This window comes from Panthera uncia, chromosome D1 (genome assembly GCF_023721935.1).
Source record: "Panthera uncia isolate 11264 chromosome D1, Puncia_PCG_1.0, whole genome shotgun sequence".
Lineage (NCBI taxonomy): Eukaryota > Metazoa > Chordata > Mammalia > Carnivora > Felidae > Panthera > Panthera uncia.
Genome location: NC_064808.1, coordinates 66,921,357 through 66,945,551, shown reverse-complemented (window position 1 = coordinate 66,945,551; position 24,195 = coordinate 66,921,357). Strand labels below are relative to the sequence as shown.

Genomic DNA, 24,195 nt, shown 5'->3' with positions numbered 1-24,195 from the left:
GGAAGGAAGGAAGGAAGGAAGGAAGGAAGGAAGGAAGGAAGGAAGGAAGGAAGAAACAATGTTCATTCTGTTGTTGGGTAGAAAATTCTATAAATGTCAACTATACCAAGGTAGTTGATGTTATTTAAGGCTTCTATATCCTTAATGATTTTCTTTTGACACTATCAGTTATTGAGAGAATAATGTTGTAATCTCTAAGTATAGATGTGAATGTGCTTGTCATTGCAGTTCCATCAGTTTTTGCTTTACTTATTTCGAAGCTCTCTTATTAGCACTCTTATTTAGGACTATTATATACTTTTAATTCAATTACCCCTTTACTGTTATTAAATAATCTTCTGTTTCTCTGGTCATATGCTTTGCTCAGAAATCTACTATGTCTAATGTTAATATATCCACTCCAGCTTATGTCTGCTTAAAGTGAGCATGATATATCTTTTCTCACCTTCTACTTTATTTTTTTAACCTGTTTTAGTTTACTTTAAATATGTCTATCCCTTTATTTTTAAAATGGCTTCTTTTGAAACCCATTTTAGTTTACTTTTAATATATGTGTCCTTTTACTTTTACAATAATTTAGCTGGGTTGACTTAAGATTTATAATATGCACCTTAAAAGTATGACAGTCTACCCTCAAGTGATATTATACAATGTCCCATATAGCATGAAAATCTTGCATCACACTCCCATTCTTCCCTCTTGAACTTTTTACTATCGTTGCTATGCCTTACTTTACATATGCTATAATCCTCATAAACTACATTGCTATTATTTTTACAATTATACTTTTTAAAGGGATATGTATGTGTGTGTGTGTGATACACACACACAAAGTATCCTTCATATTTACCCACGTAGCTAACCATTTCCAGTGATCCTAATTTCTTTGCATAGACTCAGATTTCCAACTGCTATCATTTTCCTGACTACTTCCTGATAAGCTTCAACATTTCCTAACTACAGGTCTGCTGGTAATGAATTCTTTTTTATTTTTTATTTTTATTTTATCTTTATCTTTTAAAAATATGTTTCTAGGTATACAACTCTAGGTTGACAGTTCCTTTTCTTCAGTTCTTTAAAGATACTGCTTAACTGTCTTCTGGTCTGTATTATTCCCAATGAGAGATTTGCTGCCATGATCTTCATTCCTCTGTATAAAAGGTTCTCTCTTCTCTGGATGCTTTCAAGATTTTTTTCTTTATCACTGGGTTAATCGACTATGATATGATTCATCTCCTTCATGTTCCCAGAGTGCTTGAGGTCCATTAAGCTTCTTGGATATGACAGTTAAGTTTTCATCACGTTTCTCCAAATGCCTTTACTGACCCTCCCTCCCCCTCTCTTTCAGAGACTCCAAATGTATGCATATTGGGCAAATTCAAGTTGTCCTATTAGATCACTAATACTCTGTTCATGTTTTCTATTTTCTCCTGGTGTTTCATTTTGGATAGTTTCTATTGCTACACCTTCAGGTTCGCTAATATTTTCTGCAAAGTCCAATATGCCATTAAACCTACTCTGTGTATTTTTCATTTCAGATCTTATAGCTTTCATCTCTAGAAGTTTAATTTGGGTCTTTTTTTTTTTTTATATCTTCCATATCTCTGCTTAACATGTTCAGTATTTCCCCTAACTTCTTGAGTACATGGAATACAATAATAAGTACTGCTTTGAGATCCTTGTCTACTAATTCTATCACAGGTATCACTTCTGAGTTCGTTTCAAATGATTGATTTTTATCATCATTATTGGTCCTAATTCTTTTCATGCCTGACAATTTTTCATTGTATGCCAGACATTGTGATTTTTACCTTGTTGAATGTTGTATATTTTTGTTTTCCCACAATTTTCTTTAGATTTATTTGGGGATGCAGTTATTTGGAAATAGATCCTTTCATGTCTTGCTGTTTGTTGTTGTTGTTGTTGTTGTTGTTTTTAGTTGGGGCCAGAGCAGTTTTTAGTCTAGGACTAATTTTGCCACACTCTGAGGTAAAAAAATTTTAATGCTTCTAAAGACTTCTAATGCTTCTGACTCTTCCCAATACCTTGCAAATTATGAAATTTTCTACTCTCAATGGTGGGAACGTTAACTATCTAGCCCTGCATGATCTCAGAGGATTTTTTTTTTTTTTTTTTTTTTTTTTTTGCCTCTAATGGGTTTCGCTGGTTCCTTTCCCAATCTCAGTAGATTCCTCACATGCATGCACAAATCAGAACTCACCTAACTATTCATTGGGATCCTCTGCACATTTCTGGAGCTACCTCTCTCCTCTCCTCCATGCAAACTCTAGCCAGCTTGTTTCCTTGGACTCCGAGCTATGTCTTGTCAACTCCCGAGATAGAAATAGGCTCTGCCTCAGTTTTACATCCCTTCTCCATGACCTAGAAATGCTCTCCAGGTAGTAAGTCAAAGCAACCACAGGACTCACCTCACTAGTTTCCAATCTTTCAGGGATCACTGTTCTTCACTGCTTCATATACAATGTTTTGAAAACTGTTGTTTCTTTTATTTTGTCTGTTTTTTGTTGTTTCAGTCAGAAGGGTAAATCTGTTCCCTGTTACTCCAATTGAGCCTGCATCAGAAGTCATCTTTTATTTTAAACATAGTAAACACACTAGTTTTAAAACATTTTCAGATAGGGGCGCCTGGGTGGCTCAGTCGGTTAAGCATCCGACTTCAGCTCAGGTCAAGATCTCGCGGTCCGTGAGTTCGAGCCCCGCGTCAGGCTCTGGGCTGATGGCTCAGAGCCTGGAGCCTGCTTCTGATTCTGTGTCTTCCTCTCTCTCTGCCCCTCCCCCGTTCATGCTCTGTCTCTCTCTGTCCCAAAAATAAAGAAACATTAAAAAAAAAAAAAAAAACATTTTCAGATAATCCCAACACACGTAGTCTCTGCAGGTCTGTTTTGTTGTTAATTGTTTCTGCCAGATCTTGATCTTGGTAACTTGTTTTTCATAAGTGTTTATTTCTGACTACCAAATATATATATATATACACACACACACACACACACACACACACACACATACACACACACACACACACATATGGGGCACCTGGGTAGCTCAGTCGGTTGAGCATCTGACTTCGGCTCATGATCTCACAGCTCATGAGTTCAAGCCCCACATCAGGCTCTGTGCTGACAGCTCAGAGCCTGGAGCCTGCTTCGGATTCTGTATCTCCCTCTCTCTCTGCCCCTAACCCACTCACATTCTGTCTCTGTCTCTCTCAAAAATAAATAAACATTTTAAAAAATGTTGAACATATATATGAAGAATATATATATATATATATGTACATATATATACACATATATATGTATACACATATATATATGTACATATATATATGTACATATATATGTGTATATGTATATATACATATGTATATATATGTGTGTATATATATATGTACATATATATAAAGAAGGACTTCTACTTCTAGGAATATCAGTTATATACATTTTCCTTATTCCTCCCACTAATTAGAACTAAAAACACTGGACACTGGATATAAAGCAAACATTAAAGACTGAAAATTGAAAAGAAGACAGCAGACCATCTAGAGATCTTACAATCCAAAGAATGACATGGTGGTGAGTACCTACATTTTCTTTTTGCCTTATCTATCCCACTGTTAGAGCTGAAGAAGCCTGGTAAGCTGTAAATGCTAATAAGCACAGACAAAAACCTGCTCTGTCTTGCTAAAGGACCAAGAAAAGGGTAGTCTATGAAAACACAAACTTTTAGACAATAACCACTCTACTCAAGTCAAACACCACACACACACACACACACACACACACACACACACATACACACAAACCTGTGGCCCAATATCCACCATCAATGACCAAATGACCACCCTCACAAAGCTATAACAAGGCCTCCAATGAGGAAGAGTCAGAGAATATCAAGTACAGAGCTGAGACTTTCAGCCCCACCAGCTGATAACTAGGCCTCTGCTCCCCTACCCCCAACTAGGGGTGTCAGCAGAGACCATGCCCACCCAGAAGTAAAGAAGTGCTACACCCCCCTTCAGGTGTCAATGAAAGCCAAATGCTTATTACATAGGTTGTTATTGTATTTTACATTTTCCTTTCTTATATATTACTTTCCTTTGTCTCTTTTATTTATATTTCTTTGTAAAACTGTTTCTTCATATCTGCTTCTTTTAGATTTATTTACTTATTTTTATTGATTTTCTTTTACATTTGTCTCTTGCAATTTCCCAATATGTATTTTACATTATCTTTACCAAGCAAATAGAAAACAAAGGTATGTGATAAAGACTAGTTATGAATACAAGCTATACCCAAAGAGAAATTACACTCTTTTTCCCTGTAGTCTAACTGACCTTGCACTACTACTCCAAACCATGTATAGCAGAGTACCTAATAGTTTCAAAGTTCAACCTCCAAGCCTGAAATCTCTAAGATGAGTAATCAATTATTCAAATAGAAACACAAGACAAAGAAGCACAAATTTCTCTCCTAAAATAACAATAATTCTACCTCCAAATGAACTCCAGAATAATGGTCTGACTCACATTCCAAACCATCCTGACCTTTACCAGAAAGCACATGATCTAAAAATTCACCTCCTTAAATTTTATTCACACACACCCAGAAAAATTCACAAAACAGTCATGTACAAAGATGTTCATTACCACATGGTGATGCTGAATTGGAAGCAATTTGTATATCCATTGCTGGAAGAATGAACAAATAAAATGTAGTGGATGAAATAGTCTAAAATTAGACAGTGGTGACAGATGCACAATTTTGTGAATATACTAAAAACCAATGGATTGTAAACTTTAAAGGGGTAAATTTTATGATATATGATTTCTACCTTAAAATAACTATTATAGAGCATACATGAGGATGAATATTCTGGCACTTTATACAGCAGTTAGAAGCAATGCATTGGAAGTACATAACACACACAGGTCTTGAAAATATGTTGTGAAGTCCAAAGTAAATACTTACAACAATAAGGAAATATCTCAAAAACACAGTTTTAAATTATCCAGTAAAAGAAAATAAGAGTCTCTAACAATTCCCCTTTTTTAATTTTTTTAAGTTGATTTATTTTTGAGAGAGAGAGTGAGCAGGGGAGGGGCAGAGAAAGAAGGGGGCAGAGGATCCAAAGTGGGCTCTGTGCTGACAACAGATAGCCCGGTGTGGGGCTCAAACTCATGAACCATGAGATCATGACCTGAGCCGAAGATGCTTAACCAACTGAGCCACCCAAGCATCCCAATAATTTCCCTTTACATGCTCACAGTCTCTAGGAAAATTCCTCTCTATTCTGCCTTTCTGACCAAGAAAGCCATGGCAAACGTAAGGAACCTATTATCCTCAAATAACAAAGTATCTCACCTTCTACTAATGAAGGTAAGAGCTCAACATTGTCTAATGTTATACTGGGTACCAGCAATACATTCCTCAATTTGACTGAGTCAGAGTTAAGAACCTAAAAAGCAGTTATCACCACTAATTCTGGTACTTCTAAGAAGGCTTCCAAAAACGGATCTACAAGTTCAGGAACTCAACCGAGGACAGATCCACTTACTCGTGGGAAAACAAGGTCATTTGGTTGGCTTAAAGGACTTAAGACTTATGGGTATTGAAAGGGGTGAAATAAGAATAGAGATCATTCTCTCTCATTTTTGCCATTTTAAGTAGTATCTGCTCCCAGTCGACTTTCATTCAATAATTATTTATTGAGCATATACTATATGCTAAGCAGTATTTTTAGGTACTAGAGATATGTCAGGGAGCAAGCAAGAGTCCCTTGCCCTTAAGCAGCTTACACACAGTGAGGGAAATAAGACAACAAACAAATAAAAAATTCAGTACTTACAAATGCCATGAAAAAAGGTAGGATTACCAGTTAGAGAGTACAGAGGTGAGGGGAAGTTGTTTAACTATGATAGTAAGAAAGAGCTCTCTCAGAAGGTGACAATGGGCCAACTACACAAGGAGGAGAGGCTAGCCAAGAAATCTAGGGAAACAGATTTCCAAGCACAAAGAAAAGCAAATGCTAAGGCTGTAAAAGTGTTCAAGAGACAGAAAGTGTTAAAGTGTTCAACGGACAGAAAGAAAGCAAGTGCAAAGAATGAGAAGAAAAAGTAGATGAAGTCAGAGCCTTGTAAGCCACAGTAAGGCATTTAGATTTCATTTGGTGTACAGTGGAAGGGAAGGTTTTTCTGAGTTTTAAGCAGAAGACTGACATGCTGTAATTTGTATTTCCAATGACTCTGACTGCTTATGTGGAAGACAGACTACATTCAGGAAGACAAGGGTGGGAAGATGTAAATCAGTTATTAGGCTATTAATGTATCTCAGGCAAGAGATTTAGAGCTCAAACTATGGTGAGAACCACAGAGGTGGCAAGTCACTATAACCCCCAGAATATATTTTAGAAGTAGAATAAGATTTCCTAATGGACTGAACTAAGAGTATAAAGAGAAGAAAAGAGTTAAGACTCCTAAGTTTCTGGCCTGAGCAGCTAGATGGACAGTAGATGTCATATGCTGCAGAGGGAAGGCCTGGGGGAGTAACTGGAAAAAGCGTGTTTAGAATTGTTTTTGTGAATTTAATACTTTCAGTTTATTTCTTTCAAGTTCATCTGTCAAATTTCTCCAACTAATTTATAATCCATTTTGTATTTCTTTCGTATCCTCATGTGCCTAGCACAGTACTGACATATAATAAATACCTGCTGAATCTAATTTCACTGAAGTGGCCTTACAAGAAAACATATGAATCAACATTTTCAAACCTTATGTTTGAAAAATCAAAGACAGATGTTTTATTCAAAGACACTGTGTGTGTTTAAAATTAAAAAGCAAATGCTAGAAGCAGGCCTACTAGATACATTTTCCAGTTTTAAAATGCACCCCTTGTTGAATGCGTAGTGGCATAAATGAAACTGCAGAGAAAAGTTTTATAAAGGGTCTATACAGAGAGGTTTTTTTCAAGTTTTTTTTTTAACATTTATTCATTTTTTTGAGAGTGAGAGAGACAGAGCATGAGCAGGGGAGGGGCAGAGAGAGAGGGAGACACAGAATCCAAAGCAGGCTCCAGGCTCCAAGCTGTCAGCACAGAGCCTGACATGGGGCTTGAACTCACGAACTGTAAGATCATGACATGAGCCGAAGTCAGATACTTAACCGACTGAGCCACCCTGGCACCCTAGAGAGATTTTTAAATGTCCTAAATTATAATTAAACTAAAAAATAAATGAACTTCACCTAACACCGCATTTTAAATAATTGTTAGCAGTATACGATGAATTTTGAAAGCCTGGGATCCTGTCATTGTCACAACCAACACAATAAAGGGAAATCATATCAATGCAAACTTTTATGTGTACTCTTAAATTATACTGTGGCAAAGTTGAATCCTGGCAGCTGGTGTTTGTGTGGGTAACTGGTTCTAACATATTAGTCCCAACAAAACATTTCCATAATTTTATAGCCATATCTTGGGCAGAAGCAAGAGAAAACATTTAATTCTTTATTTCATACTTGTCTATACCTTTCGTACATTTTTTCCTTTAACAACTAATCCTCCATGAATTCTAAAAATCTAAAAAACTATACTATTTTAAAAATTGTACCCCTTTCCTTTCAAAATAAGCTAACAAACACATAAACAAAACACACTTTCAGATGGATATGAATTCAACTGCCTTAAGTTTGTAATTATTGAAACTGCTAATCATTAAGGCTATAAACCACTGATCTAATAACAGAGACTTACCAGGGCTTACTTACAGATATCATGGGTAATAAAAGTAACTATAGGAGACCAGAAAAAATCTTTTCATAATAACAGAAGCAGTAATAGATGTGTCCTTTATTTAGAGTATATAGCTCTTCACCTGTTTCCTACAACACTAGCAAAAACACAGTTAGCAAACTGTATCCTCACAATTGCATGGTACAAACACTATACTGTTTTCTGTTCTGAGACAACTGTCAATACTAAAAAACAGAGATGAGGTTTATCTCCATTGGTTTATGTATTTCTTTCCTCTTATATATTTCTTTCTTCTTAAGTAGAAGATCCCCCAGAAACAGAACTATATGGGGCAGAGAGAGAGAAAGAGAGAGAGAATCCCCAGCAGGCCCCGCATTGTCAGCACAGAACTTGCCATGGGGCTCAATCTCATGAACCATGAGATCATGACGTGAGCCAAAATCAAGAGTTAGACACGACTGAGGCACCCAGGTGACCCAACCTTGTTTAATGACTACAGTTTCACTCACAGTGTCTAACATGGTAGATACTGAATGTTTCTTATCTTTTTCTTTTTTTGTAAACCTTGACCCCAACTTAGCAATCCTTGGAAAGGGAAGGATTTTGTTTTATGGTTACCAATGACATGTTTCTAAGATGAAGCTGCCTCCAAGTCCCCTCCTTTCCTCAAGGTTCAAGTTCCATGTAATTCATAAAACTTTGTGATTGCCCTAGCCCAAAGCTAACTTCCTTTTCTAAAGTTCTAAGGACTTTATTATCTTATCACATATTTGACATGAATGCACTCTCTTGGCCTATCAATCACCTAGGTATTGATCCAGGTATACCTTGTACCCTCAACTAAATCAATTTCAAGGACAGAATGATAGGTTATATTTGTGTCCCAATACCTAGCAAAGTACTGTGCATGCAATAAATATTTACTAATAAAAACAAAGACAAGACAATAAATAAAGACAATATGAAGACAAATCTACATATTCTTCTATCTTGTACTCATTCAAAGGCATGTCAATGCCTTTGAAATTTTCTGATCAAAGTAACCAAGGAATGGGTAACTATCACAACCAAAACTAACAAGATGATATTATTATTAGCCAAATAGTTATTATTTCATTGTCTCCCAACATTTTGAGGGGGTCTATGTATATGTGTTTATGTATAAAACCAACCCACTATAATGAAGATATAACAAGAAATGAAAAGGTAGGAGTACACCCTCCAAAAAAAGATTACTTAATATCGTGAGCAATAAAAGCTAGATAGCACAGAAACAAAAGATGTCACAAAACATATGTCCCTGATTGTTTAAAAAGTATATATAATATGTACCCACTCAGGAGTGCAGCTGACATTTGAGATGGGATGTTCTTCATAATGCAGAACTGCCCTTTACTGCAGGGTGTTTAGCATCCCTGGCTTCATCATTAAATGCTTGCAACATCCCCCAGTCACTGCAACAACCATAACACCATCCACATTTCCAAATGTATTGGAAATCTATGCATCTATATTTGTGTACTTATGTATGTACATTGGAGGAGAAGGAAAGGAATAAAAAATAAATACTAAAATTACTACATGGTAAAATTACAGATGATTTTTTACTTTCTTTTTTATGCTTTTTGATACTTTCCAAATCAGAAATACATACTAAATACAGTAAATAATTTTAAAATAAAACCTCCTAACATTTAGAAATATTGCTCTTGATATTATATGCCAACAATTTCAACTTAGTCTAGGAAGCAACAATCAAATTATAGAACAAAGTTACTTCTTAAGGATAAATTCAGTCTCTGAAAATATTTAAATCTTTACCTATTCTGCACCAGCCACTCTCTTATTACAGAAATAGTTGTATAGTAACTGTATAAACAAAAGGCTCTATTTACATAAAGAGAAGAATTAAACTTATTACATTATCATTAGTACTAAGAATATATTATATACAAATTTACTTTCCTTTAAACATAGTCAAAATTGAGGCATTAAAAAAAAAATTGAGGTATAAAAAAAGGCTTTGGTCTCATTAAAATTTTGTGGTTAATGATAAAAAAATGTCCTTAATAAAGGATCAAAATTAACTTTTGATCCTTGTCGAAAGGAAAATTTCTTTAAATATCAATATAAATATCATAATTTTGATACTACTTTGGTTTTGGAAGATATTACTACTGGGGAAACTGAGTAGAATGAATATGAGATCTCTCCACCATTTCTTACACCTGCATATGAATTTCTGTATGATTCATTCAAATAAAAGGCTTATTCCCCAAAACTACAGTATTTAAAGACCAATCTCTAGCACTGATTATATCAACCAAAATCAAAGATCATCTCTCCAGAAATTAACAATCTAAATGAGGCAAAACACACACACACACACACACACACACACACACACACCACACCACACCACACCACACCAAAAAAAAGTTTGTAAAATTTTACTTAGAATTTAAAGACAAGTATATAAATACAGATAGTATTTGGAGTGCCTGGATGGCTCAGTCGCTTAAGTGTCCGACTTCGGCTCAGATCATGATCTCACCATCAGTGAGTTTGAGCCCCACATCGGGCTCTGTGCTGACAGCTCGGAGCCTGGAGCCTGCTTCAGATTCTGTGTCTCCCTCTCTCTCTGCCCCTCCCCTGCTTGCGTTCTGTCTGTCTCTATCTCTCTCTCTCAAAAATAAATAAACATTACAAAAAATTAAATACAGATAGCATTTGGGTATTGAAGTATACACACCATGTGGCAGTATAGAAAAGTATGTGCACGTTTAAAGAAAAAAAACGCATTAAAATTCAAACCCACCCTAGTATGCAGGGGAAGTATTTTTAAGTTTTTTAAAAAATAAGAAAGAAGAGCAGCACCCAGAATAATTTGGTGCTACTATTATGGTTCTCATAGCATACTATAATTTATATTCTAGTCCTTTTCAAACATTGTTATTTTTACTGTGACTCCTTTACTAGACAGCAAACTCCATTAAGTGTAAAGACTATCTCCATCCTGTCTACCAGCATATAGCACAGTAAGTGACATATGCTAAGTACAGAGCAAAAATTAAATATTACTAATTTATAATAAAAAATTTACAGCTGAAAAGAATTGATAAATGTAACTCTGAATTATATTCCCTCATTAGAGAATTCAACAACCTATCTTCAGATAAATAAATAATTTTTTAGTTGTAGTTTTCAATGTTGACTACCAATTCTATTAAACAACTTTAGAAGATTTCAATATAAATACATTCTAAATCATGAACTTGGCAATGAAAATTATATAATCTTGACTGTATATTTACCATAAAGAATAACAGACTAAACAACATTAATTTCATTCCTGTAGACTTACAGATTAAGAAGCCTAGCTAATTATGTTATTAAATATACTCAGACTTTAGAGATAGAACCAATGCTGCCCTGACGTCCAAGAATAATGACATCACAAAAGCTCATCTTTAAATCATTTTTCTATAAGAAATGGCAACAGAAGCAGAGTATGAAATTAAATCAAAGATACAGAGAAAGAGATACACAGAAATATATATCCTATCAAAGATAAAGATCTAAGCTTAAAGAAAAAAAACAGCCATGAAGGACACAGGGCAGTGAATCACTCTCCTCCTGAAATAAATGAAATTAAGTCATGTATGACAGGAATAAATTGGGTAGCATCAAGGCTTTTTTAAACATTTAAGACTATGCTTTAAAACTGAGACAGAAAATATTCTGAAATTTAAGTAGCTTTCCTTCCCATTTTTTAAATGTAACTTGATTTTAAAAAGAGAAATAAAAAAGCACAATGAAACTTTAAAAGCAACAACAACAAAAAGAAAGGAATTACTTACCAAATTGGCCATATAAATAGTGAGCAGCCCTCTCCTGCAAATAATTTTAAAAAGATACAAAGTGAGATGAAGTATCAAATTAACTTAATAATCACGTTATCATTTTTTTAGAAATCAAAACGATGATCAGGAGTTGAGAAAAAAGTAGATTATACTGAACTAAGTTTTCTGTACCCTAACAATTGGATCTAAATAGATTCTACAAGTCATTCTGTTCAGTGGTCATTAAACATTCTATTTAGTGGTCATTAATTAAAATTATTTAAAATTACTATTGCCTTGTAATTAACAAGATTTACCATAGGGATCATTTCACAATATATACCAATATTGAATGATTACATGGTACATTTGAAAATAATATAATGTTGTGTCAATTATATCTCTAACTTAAAAAAATTACTATTTCCTTATATTAATAGAAAGTATAATTTGCTATTAGCCTATGTTTACTCTAGAGTTCTAAATTTAATAAAGAACCTTAAAGAATTCATCTTGCCAAGATGTCAAGGCCAAAACAATGCACATCGATTGCACAAAAATCAGGTCTTCTATCTGTTTCATACACAATGCAATTGTTCATTAGATGTTCTTACAACTCATACTAAATCACTTTGGTTTTAACTTCATTGTTAAGTGAGAAGTTAGGCACTAAGTGAACTTTCTAATGCCAAAGGACAAACAAAAAATTTCTATAAACTTTAACTTTCCAGAAATATTGCACATTTATCAAACTTGTTTACTGAGAATTAAGGTAGAAACTCAAAGATAGGGATAACGTTCCACCCTTAATCACTTCATTTAACTTATATTGCATGTAAGACCATGAATGAAGTAGATCCTATTCTTTAGGAAAGAAGTCTTTAACTAAACTAGCCCTGCAGGAGATCCTATGGGGGACTCTGTGAGTGGAAAGCAGCAAAGACTACAAAGGATAAGAGACAACACCACAACTACTAAACCTACAGATAACACAATGACACAAAATCCCTATCTTTCAATAATCACTCTGAATGTAAATGGACTAAATGCCCCAATCAAAAGACACAGGGTATCAGAAGGGATTAAAAAAAAAATCTACCTATATGCTGCCAATAAGAGACTCATTTTAGACCTGAGGACACCAGCAGATTGAAAGTGAGGGAATGGAGAACCATCTATTATGCTACTGGATGTCAAAAGAAAGCTGGAGTAGCCATACTTATATCAGACAAACTAGATTTTAAAACAGAGACTAACAAGAGATGAAGAAGGGCATTATAAAATAATGAAGAGGTCTATCAATCAAGAAGAGCTCACAATTGTAAATGTTTATGCCCCAATATGAGAGCTCCCAAACATATAAATCAATTAATACAGATATATTCAGAACTTTTCATCCAAAAGCGGTAGAATACACATTCTTCAAGTGCACATGGAACATTCTCCAAAACAGATCACACACTGGGTCACAAAACAGCCCTCAACAAATATTTGAGATCATACCATGCATATTTTCAGGTCACAACATAATGAAACTTGAAATCAACCACAAGAAAAAATTTGGAAAATCCTCAAATAACAGGGAGGTTAAAAAACACCCTACTAGGGATGCCCCAGGTGGCTCAGTTGGTTAAGCATCTGACTTTGGCTCAGGTCACAATCTCATGGTTCATGGGTTCAAGCTCCACACCAGGCTCCTCACTGGCAATGCAGAGCCTGCTTGGGATTCTCTCTCTCTCTTCCTCTCTCTCTCTGCCCCTCCCCAACTCTCTCTCTCTCAAAATAAATAAACTTAAAAAAAAAAAATCCTACTGGGGCACCTGAGTGGCTCAGTCGGTTAAGCAGCCGACTTCAGTTCAGGTCATGATCTCAGAGTTCGTGGGTTCAAGGCCCGCATCAGGCTTTGTGCTGACAGCTCAGAGCCTGGAGCCTGCTTCAGATTCTGTCTGCCCCTCTCCTACTCATGCTCTGTCTCTCTCTCTCAAAAATAACTAAACATTAAAAAAAATATTTTTTTTATATCCTACTAAATAATGAATGGGTCAACCAGGAAATTAAAGGAGAAATTAAAAAATATATGGAAGCATAATGAGAATGAAAACACAATAGTCCAAGATGCAGCAAAGGCAGTCCTAAGAGGAAAAAACATAGCAATCCAGACCTATCTCAAGAAGCAAGAAAGGTCTCAAATACAGAACCTAACCTCACACCTAAAGGAACTAGAAAAACAGAAGCAAAGAAATCCCAAAGCCAGCAGAAGAAGAAATAATAAAGATTAGGACAGAAATAAACAACATACAAAAAAATAAAAAAAGGTAGAACAGATCAATCAATCTAAGAGCTGGTTTTTTGAAAGAATGAACAAAATTGATAAATCCCTAGCCAGACTTCTCAAAAAGAGCAAGGACCCAAATAGATAAAATCACGAATGAAAGACGAGAGACCACAACCAACACCACAGAAATAGAAACAATTATTAGAGAATACTATAAAAAAGTATATGCCAACAAACTGGACAATCTGGAAGAAATCCACATGCTACAAAAACTCAAAAGGGAAAAAATAGAAAATTTGAACAGACCCATAACCAGCAAAGAAATAGAATCAGTTATCAAAAATCTCCCAAAAAATAAGAATCCTGGGCCAGATGGCATCCCAGGGGAAGTCTACCAGACATTTAAAGCAGAATTAATACCTATTCTTCTCAAGCTGTTCCAAAAAACAGAAACGGAAGGAATGCTTCCAGACTCATTCTATGAAGCCAGCATCACTTGATTTCCAAACCAGACAGAGACCCCACTAAAAAGGAGAACTACAAGCCAATATTCCTGATGAGCATAGATGCAACAATTCTCAACAAGATACTAGCAAATAGAATTCAACAGAATTATTCACCATGATCAAGTGGGATTCATTCCTGAGCTGTAGGGCTGGTTCAATATTCACAAATCAATCAACATGATACATCACATTAATAGAAGAAAAGATAAGAACCATATGATCCTGTCAATAGATGTAGAAAAAGCATTTGACAAAATACAGCATCCTTTAAGTTTTTTTTTTTAACATTTCTATTTATTTTTGAGAGACAGAGAGAGACAGAGCACGAGCAGGGGAGGGACAGAGAGAAAGGGAGACACAGAATCCGAAGCAGGCTCCAGGCTCCGAGCTGTCAACACAGAGCCTGACCCAAGGCTCGAACCCACGAACTGTGAGATCATGACCTGAGCTGAAGTCAGACGTTCAACCGACTGAGCCACCCAGGCAGCCCAACAGCATGCTTTCTTAATAAAAACCCTCAAGAAAGTCAGGATACGGGATGCCTGGATCGCTCAGTCAGTTAAGCGTCCAACTTCAGCTCAGGTCATGATCTCATGGTCTGTGGGTTCGAGCCTCGCATCGGACTTAGTGCTGACAGCTCAGAGCCTGGAGCCTGCTTCCAATTCTGTGTCTTCCTCTCTCTCTGTCCCTTCGCTGCTTGCACTCTGTCTCTCCCTCTCAAAAATAAATAGATATTTAAAAATTAAAAAAAAAGAAAGGGGCGCCTGGGTGGCTCAGTCGGTTAAGCGTCCGTCTTTGGCTCAGGTCATGATCTCGCAGTCCCTGAGTTCGAGCCCCGCATTGGGCTCTGTGCTGACAGCTCAGAGCCTGGAGCCTGTTTCAGATTCTGTGTCTCCCTCTCTCTGACCCTCCCGCACTCATGCTCTGTCTCTCTCTGTCTCAAAAATAAATAAAGGTTAAAAAAAAATTAAAAAAAAAAAAAAGAAAGTCAGGATAGAAGGAACATACCTTCACATCAATAAAAGCCATATACGAAAGACCCAGAGCTAATATCATCCTCAATGGGAAAAAACTGAGAGCCTTCCCACTGAGATCAGGAACACAACAGGGATGTCACTCTCACCACTGTTGTTTAACATAGTGTTAGAAGTCCTAGCCTCAGCAGTCAAACTACAAAATGAAATCAAAGGCATCCAAACTGGCAAAGAAGAAGTCAAACTTTCACTCTTCACAGATGACATGATACTCTACATGGAAAACCCGAAACACTCCACCAAAAAACTGATAGAACTGATACATGAATACAACAAAGTCACAGGATACAAAATCTCTGTACAGAAATTGGTTGCATTTCTATACTCCAATAATGAAGCAACAGAAAGATATATCAAGAAATCGATCCCATTTACAATTGCACCAAGAACCATAAAATAGCTAGGAATACACCTAACCAGGGGTAAAAGATGTGTACACTGAAAACTATAGAAAGCTCATGAAAAAAACTAAAGAAGACACAAAGAAATGGAAAAATATTCCATGCTCATGGATTGGAAGAACAAATATTGTTAAAATGTTGATACTACCCATAACAATCTACACATTCAATGTAATCCCAATCAAAATAGCACCAGCATTCTTCACAGAGTTAGAACAAACAATCCTAAAATCTCTATAGAACCACACAAGTCCCTGAATAGCTAAAGTAATGTTGAAAAAGAAAACCAAAACTGGAGGCCTCATAATCCTGGACTTTAGCCTGTACTACAAAGCTGTAATCATCAAGAGAGTATGGTGTTGGCCTGAAAACAGACACACAGACCAATGGAATAGAATAGAGAACCCAGAAATGGAACTATTTATATATATGGCCAACTCATCTTGGACAAAGCAGGAAAGAGTATCCAATGGAAAAAAGACAGTCTTTTTAACAAATGGTGCCAGGAGAACTGGACAGCAAAATGCAGAAGAATGAAATTGAACCACTTTCTTTCACCATACACAAGAATAAACTCAAAATGGATAAAAGACCTAAATGTGAGACAGGAAACCATCAAAATCCTACAGGGGAAAACAGGCAGCAACCTCTTTGACCTCAGCCACAGCAACTTCTTACTTGACATATCTCCGAAAGCAAGGGAAATAAAAGCAAAAATGTACTGGATGTCATCAAGATAAAAAGCTTCTGCACTGCAAAGGAAACAACCAACAAAACTAAAAACCAACCAGTGGAATGGGAGAAGATATTTGCAAATGACATATCAGATAAAGGATTAGTATCCAAAATCTATAAAGAACTTACTAAACACAACAACCAAAAAACAAATAATCCAGTGAAGAAATGGGCAGAAGACATAAATAGACACTTTTCCAAAGAAGACATCCAGATGGTAAACAGACATATGGAAAGATACTCAACACTGCTCATCATCAGGAAAATACAAATCAAAACCACACTGAAATACCACCTTACACCGGTCAGAGTGGCTAAAATGAACAACTCAGGAGACAACAGACGCTGGCGAGGATGTGGAGAAACAGGGACCCTCTTGCACTGTTGGTGGGAATGCAAACTGGTGCAGCCACTATGGAAAACAGTGTGGAGGTTCCTCAAAAAATTAAAAACAGAATTACCCTACAACCCAGCAATAGCACTATTGGGAATTTATCCAAAGGACATAGGAGTGCTGACTTGTAGGAGCACTTGGTACCCCAATGTTTACAGCAGCACTATCAACAATAGCCAAATTATGGGAAGAGCCCAAATGTCTATCAATTGATGAATGGATAAAGAAGATATGGTATATATATACAATGGAACACTACTTGACAATGAAAAAGTATGAAACCTTGTCATTTCCAACAACGTGGATGGAACTGGAGGGTATTATGCTAAGTGAAGTAAGTCAATCAGAGAAAGACAGATATCCTATGATTTTACTCATATGTGGAATTTGAGAAACTTAACAGAAGACCATAGAGGAAGGGAAGGGAAAAAAAGTTACAGAGAGGAGGGCAAACCATAAGAGACTCTTAAATACAGAGAACAAACTGAGGGTTGATGGGGGTGGGGACTGGGCAGGTGGAGGAGCTGGGTGATGGGTACTGAGGAGGGCACTTGTTGGGATGAGCACTGGGTGTTGTATGTAAGTGATGAATCACAAGAATCTACTCCTGAAGCCAAGACAACGCTATATGTTAGCTAACTTGACATACATACAACATACATACATACATACATACATATGGAAAGAAGTCTTTAATGTTTTAAGAGTTTAAGGACAGAGTTAAAATAAACTTTGGAAATTATAAAAATCTATTTGAGTTTCAATTATTAGCATTTTTCATACTGAAAAGAAAAAAACCTTTATAAATAAAACAAGTACCCATATCAAATGATTTTCACTTAAATTTCATGTCAGGTCTTAATATTAACATGTCAATGAAATCTTGAAGTCCAACCCAGTCATACACAATCTTGACTGTTCATTATTTAAAATGGCTTAAGGGGCGTCTGGGTGGCTCATTCGGTTAAGCGTCCGACTTCAGCTCAGGTCATGATCTTGCCGTTCATGAGTTTGGGCCCCGTGTTGGACTCTGTGCTCACAGCTCGGAGCCTGGAGCCTGCTTCAGATTCTGTGTCACCCTCTCTCTCTCTGCCCCCTCCCCTGCTTGTACTCTGTCTCTCTCAAAAATAAATAAACATTAAAAATAATTAATAAAATAAATAAATAATAAAATGGCTTAAGAAGATTTCTATTATCACTAAAGCCACATGGAGGCAGTATGGTTTCACTTAACAACTGAAGTTTGAAAATCAGAATTTTATTTAACTTTAATTCTCTGGTACTCTGTAATTTAATTTTGTCATTAAAATGAGGGAACAAGAGGTGCCGGAGTGGCTCAGTAGGTTGAAAGTCTGACTTTGGCTCAGGTCATGATCTCGTGGTCAGTCCATGAGTTCAAGCCTCACATCGGGTTCTATGCTGACAGCTCAGAACCTGCTTGGGATTGTGTGTCCCCTCTCTTTCTGCCCCTTCCCTGCTCGCACTCTGTCTCTCTGTCTCTCAAAATAAATATTAAAAAAAAAAAAATTTTTTTTAATGAGGGAACAAGACTAGTTACCTAACTTTAAACATAAAAATTATTTAACAAAAACATACATTTATCTCCAATATAAACATAATGTTGGGTCTACTCGGGTTGAAAGGGGGAGGAGGTCTAGGCAAACCCACTGAACCAAACCCCACAGGCAATGACCCTGTTCAGCAGGTCCTAACACACCTCAGCAAAAACAACAGAATTCTATTGCTCCTCTAAAAAAGAATTTGAAAATCACTGCAAGGATGATCTAGAAGCTTCCTAGTAGCTTTCTTGTCTATGATTTCTACAAATGAATTGAAATTGTTCTTACTAATCTTTACCAATCTTATCAACTCCTATCAAATTCTAAATCAAAGATGGTCTTATTTTAAGTAAATTACATAAAGAAAAATTAGGGTAACATCAACATCTAAGAGTCACACATACACAGAAAAGTTAAATCCTTTTCAAGTGATACCTATCTTCCCAAAGCTGGTTACATATAAAGAAAAAAACATTATACTTAATTTAAAAAAACAAAATAAAAGTATATCTCTGCAATTTCAGTAGTAGTACCCAATCATACATTTCCTTATGAAGTGAACTACCGTATTTGTTCCACTAATCTAATTCCATCTCTAAAATTCAATAAATTATCTACCTGATAATATAACCGTTTATCTTTAACTAGCAGGCAAAGATTATCTTGTTTACCTTCACATTTTCACACACCCGCAAAAGTACCTGGCATATCTATTAGGCACTAAACAAATGGTTATGGAATTTCTAGACAAAGTGTTACTAAGAACCCAGCCTACTAGGAATATAGTAGAGACATAAAATATATTATAGAAACATAATCACAAAAGATATCCACTAGACAGGAGAAAAAAATAGTGATATCAATTTATTAGCAAGCAAAGATGTGATCAAGTAATTTACATTTGCATAAAATGTAATAATCTGCAAGGTATAATAAATATTTGAAAGCAAATTTTATCCTCTTAGGAGTCTTACAAAGTGTGATATAGATACTATTATCCTTTCTCTGTCAGAAAATTTATGTGGTTTACTTAAAAATATAAAAGTAGCACAAAGACAAGTTGGAATTAGAAGTCAGCTTCATGTTCTTTCCAAAGCACTGCTTCTATGGTAGAAAATCTGTCCATTACTAACTTACCTTTATATTCTGTAACTCACTGACTTTAGAATGAATAAAACCCTGACACACTCTTACTACTGGGAAAAAGCAGTAGTTCTCTCTATTGTTATTAGATGAAATCCTATTCTGGTCTTAGGTTTCAATTTATTGTTCCCAAACAATGAGAAAGAGCATCTCCCTCCCAGCTTTATCTGAATTCCAACCCAGAACTAACAGCCTCAAGAATGAAAAGACAGTATCTCTGAAGGGCATGATATGCTGTATTAAAAGCAGACTCTTTTTGATAGGTTTCCCAGATGTGGTGTCTTCAACCTCAGTTCCAGTGTCAATTCGGTAGGTGCAGAATATCACAATATTGATTTATTTTATCACTTCTCCAGGGATGCTGAGTATCACAAGAAACTGGTAAGTCTATTAAATGCCATTTTACTATTAAACATTTGACTATATCTAGCCAAGATCTGAAGACAAACAGGTCACTTCCTTTTACTTGAGTAAATTCTCTCTAGAAAACAAGTTACCTATTAAAATACTACTACAACAGGGGCACCTGGGTGGCTCAGTCAGTTGGTTAAGCGTCTGACTTCGGGTTGGGTCATGAGCTCATGGTTTGTGAGTTCGAGCCCTGCATCGGGCTCTCTGCCTCCAGCACAGAGTCCACTTTGGACCCTTGGCCCCCAACTCTCTCTGTCCCTCCCCGCCACACACACACACGCTCTTTCTCTCTCAAAAATAAAAAAATAAACATTTAAAAATAATAAAATCGTAATAATAAAATAATACTACATCAGTTATGGGGAAGGAAGAAGTGCCAATAAGAACAAAAGGTGACCTAGGCCTGAATAGGAAGAACTAGGGCCTAGAAAAACAGTAACTTTTTGAATTTCCCAGGAGATTGTGACCCTTTACTTCCATTCTTCTGTGAATCACTGGATTGACTGGAAGACAGGTGAAGCACAGTGAACCACAACTAATGTTTTTTGATACAGGAAAGGGTGAATGTCTTCAACTTCTATGCAAAATTTAAGGAGGGGTGTGCACATCAAGGGGTACTGCCGAAAAAAGTGTTAAGAATCACTGTTTAAGAACTCTGTGTAATTGGGGCGCCTGGGTGGCTCAGTCGGTTAAGCGTCCGACTTCAGCTCAGGTCACAATCTCGCGGTCCATGAGTTCGAGCCCCGCGTAGGGCTCTGGGCTGATGGCTCAGAGCCTGGAGCCTGCTTCCGATTCTGTGTCTCCCTCTCTCTCTGACCCTCCCCTGTTCATGCTCTGTCTCTCTCTGTCTCAAAAATAAATAAACGTTAAAAAAAAAATTAAAAAAAAAAAAAGAACTCTGTGTAATAAAAGTACCATTATTCCCGCAGGAAAACATTAAAATAATTAAACTTCCTTAACACCTCAGTAAATTAAAAGGTATCCTCACATTCTATTGAACTCCAAATTTTCTTATCTTTTAACAACATTATTGTGTCTAATTAGATGGACAATTGTCTTTTCTTTTTGTCTGGAAACCTTAATGTATATATTCTTTGGCTAACCTTCCAAAACTTTTTTAAAAATTTTTTTTAAATTTATTTTTTTTTTTTGAGAGACAGAGACAGAGAGAGAGAGAGAGAGAGAGAGTGAGAGAGAGAGAGAGCGTGCACATGCACACAAGTGGGGGAGGGGCAGAGAGAAGGCAGGGAGACACAGAATCCGAAGCAAGCTCCAGGCTCTAAGCTGTCAGCACAGAGACCAACCCAGGGCTCAAACCCACAAATCCAGAGATCATGACCGGAGCCCAAGTCGCTCAACCGACTGAGCAACCCAGGCGCCCCTAACTTTCTCAAACTTTTGAATGACACTGTAACACATTTCATAACTAAAATTATTAGGGAGTACAGTAGGCATCGTATAACTTCCAGATTCTAAGTGTTTATATATATTCCTTCTCTCTCCCTCTCTCTCTCTCTCTCTCCCTATCTTTGTGTGTGTGTGTGTGTGTGTGTGTGTGTGTGTGTGTGCGCGCGCGCTACAAAAAACGGGAAATTATAGATGAGAGAAAAGCATAGTGAAAGTTGCTAACAATTGTAATGACTACTACGAGATATTTAATGATCTCAGAAAGTCTTTCAAGATACAATATATTTTCATCTGTCACAATGTTTTAGAACAGTATAAAAGTACCACCTTAAAGTACAGGAATGGAAAAATAAGAGCAAGAGTCTATGATCATATTCTGTTATACACAGCAGATAATACAAAGTAAACTTCTCAGAAGACTGCAAGGTAATTTAATTTTCTTCCTGTGAAGATAACATGACACTTAAAGATGAAGATGCCAAGAATTTATAAACCAAATTCATGGTATTTTATTCACATATTATAGAGTTCATTCATTTTGGTCATATCTGCTTAGGAGTTTCATAACTACAACAGTGTAATCTAACAATGCAACACATGGGTAGGTTTAGAATAAATATGCAATTTTCAATATTTTAATCCATGTCATGTTTGAGCACCCTGCAGTTTTAACTTATCTAAACTAATACTAAATATCAAAGCAAATTCCATAGCAGTTCTACAAAACAAAATCCATCAGAACAACTTTCTGAACCACAAACAAAACACTTCCTAGAAACAGAAAGAAAAGACTAGTTCTTAACAGCCCACCTAGGGATAAACTAGATGTTACCAATGCTTCCTGCTGAGTTACTATGATCACAGTTCTTTGTGGCACAAATTTTTTGAGCAACCCTGGAAACAACTTCAAAGTTTTCTCAGAATCCCACAGTGACACGATTAAGATTTAAGTAAACTGCCCTCTTAGGAGGTTTCAGGAACTAGCTGGCAAAGCATGCTTAATTCTGTAAAGGGAAGGGGAAGACTGGGAAAGACGGATGGATGGATGGATGGATGGATGGATGGATGGATGGGTTGGAGAGGGAGAGAAGTAGGAAGGAAAGAAAGTCAAACCAATATAGATGAAGACATACTTATGAAGACAGACAGATCTTCACTTACATATCTGTATCTATGTATATCATCACACATATGTGTATGTGTACAACCATAGTGTATGCTCTTACCTCATTAAATGCTTCTCGAAAAACCGATTACACAATTGAGTACAAAAATGTATAATCTCAGAGTAAAGACTTCACTATTAACTAAAGTTTTGGAGATTTAAAAATTAGGGCTACCACTATAATTTGACACTGCTAATCCTCCATATTCTGTTATCTTCCACTCTATTACTGACGTTATTAAAAATATGAACCGTACACTCAACTCAATGGACAACTGACTACTTAAACACTGTCGTTTACCACCTTCTAACCTCAGATTTCTTTTTATTGTGGATTTTCACTCTAATCTCCCACAGCCCCAGTGACCACCTATAAGAAGAAAATTTCAAATTTTATTTATGACAACCATGCTTCTTCTGAATCGAGACTCACACTTCAAGCTGCCTGGTGGCTATCTCCACCAACATATCACTGATTTTCTTCATGAATTAAGGGCATAATTACAAATTCTTTTTCCTTAAAGTAAAAACTGTAATATTAACACACTTCACTTTGGTAACTAGATGTACATAACTTCAACCTTTCTAGGTTACATATAATCTATTAAGGAGTCTTGATATTTAATGAAATCTTACTAAAATTTGTGGTAAACAAAAAAATACTTTCTCAAAGCAAATAAGACCATTAACCTTTACACAATTTTAGATAAACATAGACCAGACTCATTTAAAATAAGATATACTATAAAGAAACTTATAAAAAGATGGAGCAAAAAAATTGCTTTTCTATGTTTAAAGGTGAACTCCAAAAAAATTTTTTTAATCTGCTTTTTAAAAAATAAGTCACAGAGTGCCTGGGTAGCTCAGTTAGTTAAGTGATCAATTCTTGATTTGCGCTCAAAGTCATGATCTTGTAGTTTGAGGGACAGAGCCCCACATCAGGCTCTCCACTGAAAGCATGAAGCCTGCTTGGGATTCTCTCTTCCTCTCTCTCTCTGCTCCTCCCCCATTTTCTCCCCTTTTTTTTCTCTCTCTATCTCTCTCAAAAACAAGTAATAAACATTTTTTAAAAATAAAAAATATTAAAAATAGAACTACCCTACGACCCAGCAATTGCACTACTAGGTATTTATCCACGGGATACAGGTATGCTGTTTCAAAGGGGCACATGCACCCCAATGTGTATAGCAGCACTATCAACAATAGCCAAAGTATAGAAAGAGCCCAAATGTCCATCAATGGATGAATGGATAAAGAAGATATGGTATATATACACACACACACACATACACACACACACACACACACACACACACACACACACACAATGGAGTATTACTCGGCAATCAAAAAGAATGAAATCTTGCCATTTGCAACTACGTGGATGGAACTAGAGGGTATTATGCTAAGTGAAATTAGTCAGAGAAAGGCAAATATCATATGATTTTACTCGTATGAGGATTTTAAGATACAAAACAGATGAACATAAGGGAAGGGAAGCAAAAATAATATAAAAACAGGGAGGGGGACAAAACAGAAGAGACTCTTAAATAT

The 24,195-nt window shown here is 36.1% G+C and overlaps 1 protein-coding gene across 5 annotated transcripts in view; it reads right to left on the bottom strand.

Annotated features, from left to right (window-relative positions):
• The window catches only part of TMEM135 (transmembrane protein 135), a 197,779-nt gene that overhangs the window by 137,703 nt on the left and 35,881 nt on the right, over positions 1-24,195 (bottom strand). For all 5 annotated transcript variants that reach the window (XR_007462622.1, XR_007462621.1, XM_049653176.1 and 2 more), the window contains exon 4: positions 11,630-11,663. Coding sequence is in view for 3 of the 5 variants with exons in the window: in XM_049653176.1 (XP_049509133.1) it covers positions 11,630-11,663 (34 nt within the window). In the remaining 2 variants the exon portion in view is untranslated. The remainder of the gene's footprint in view (positions 1-11,629; positions 11,664-24,195) is intronic.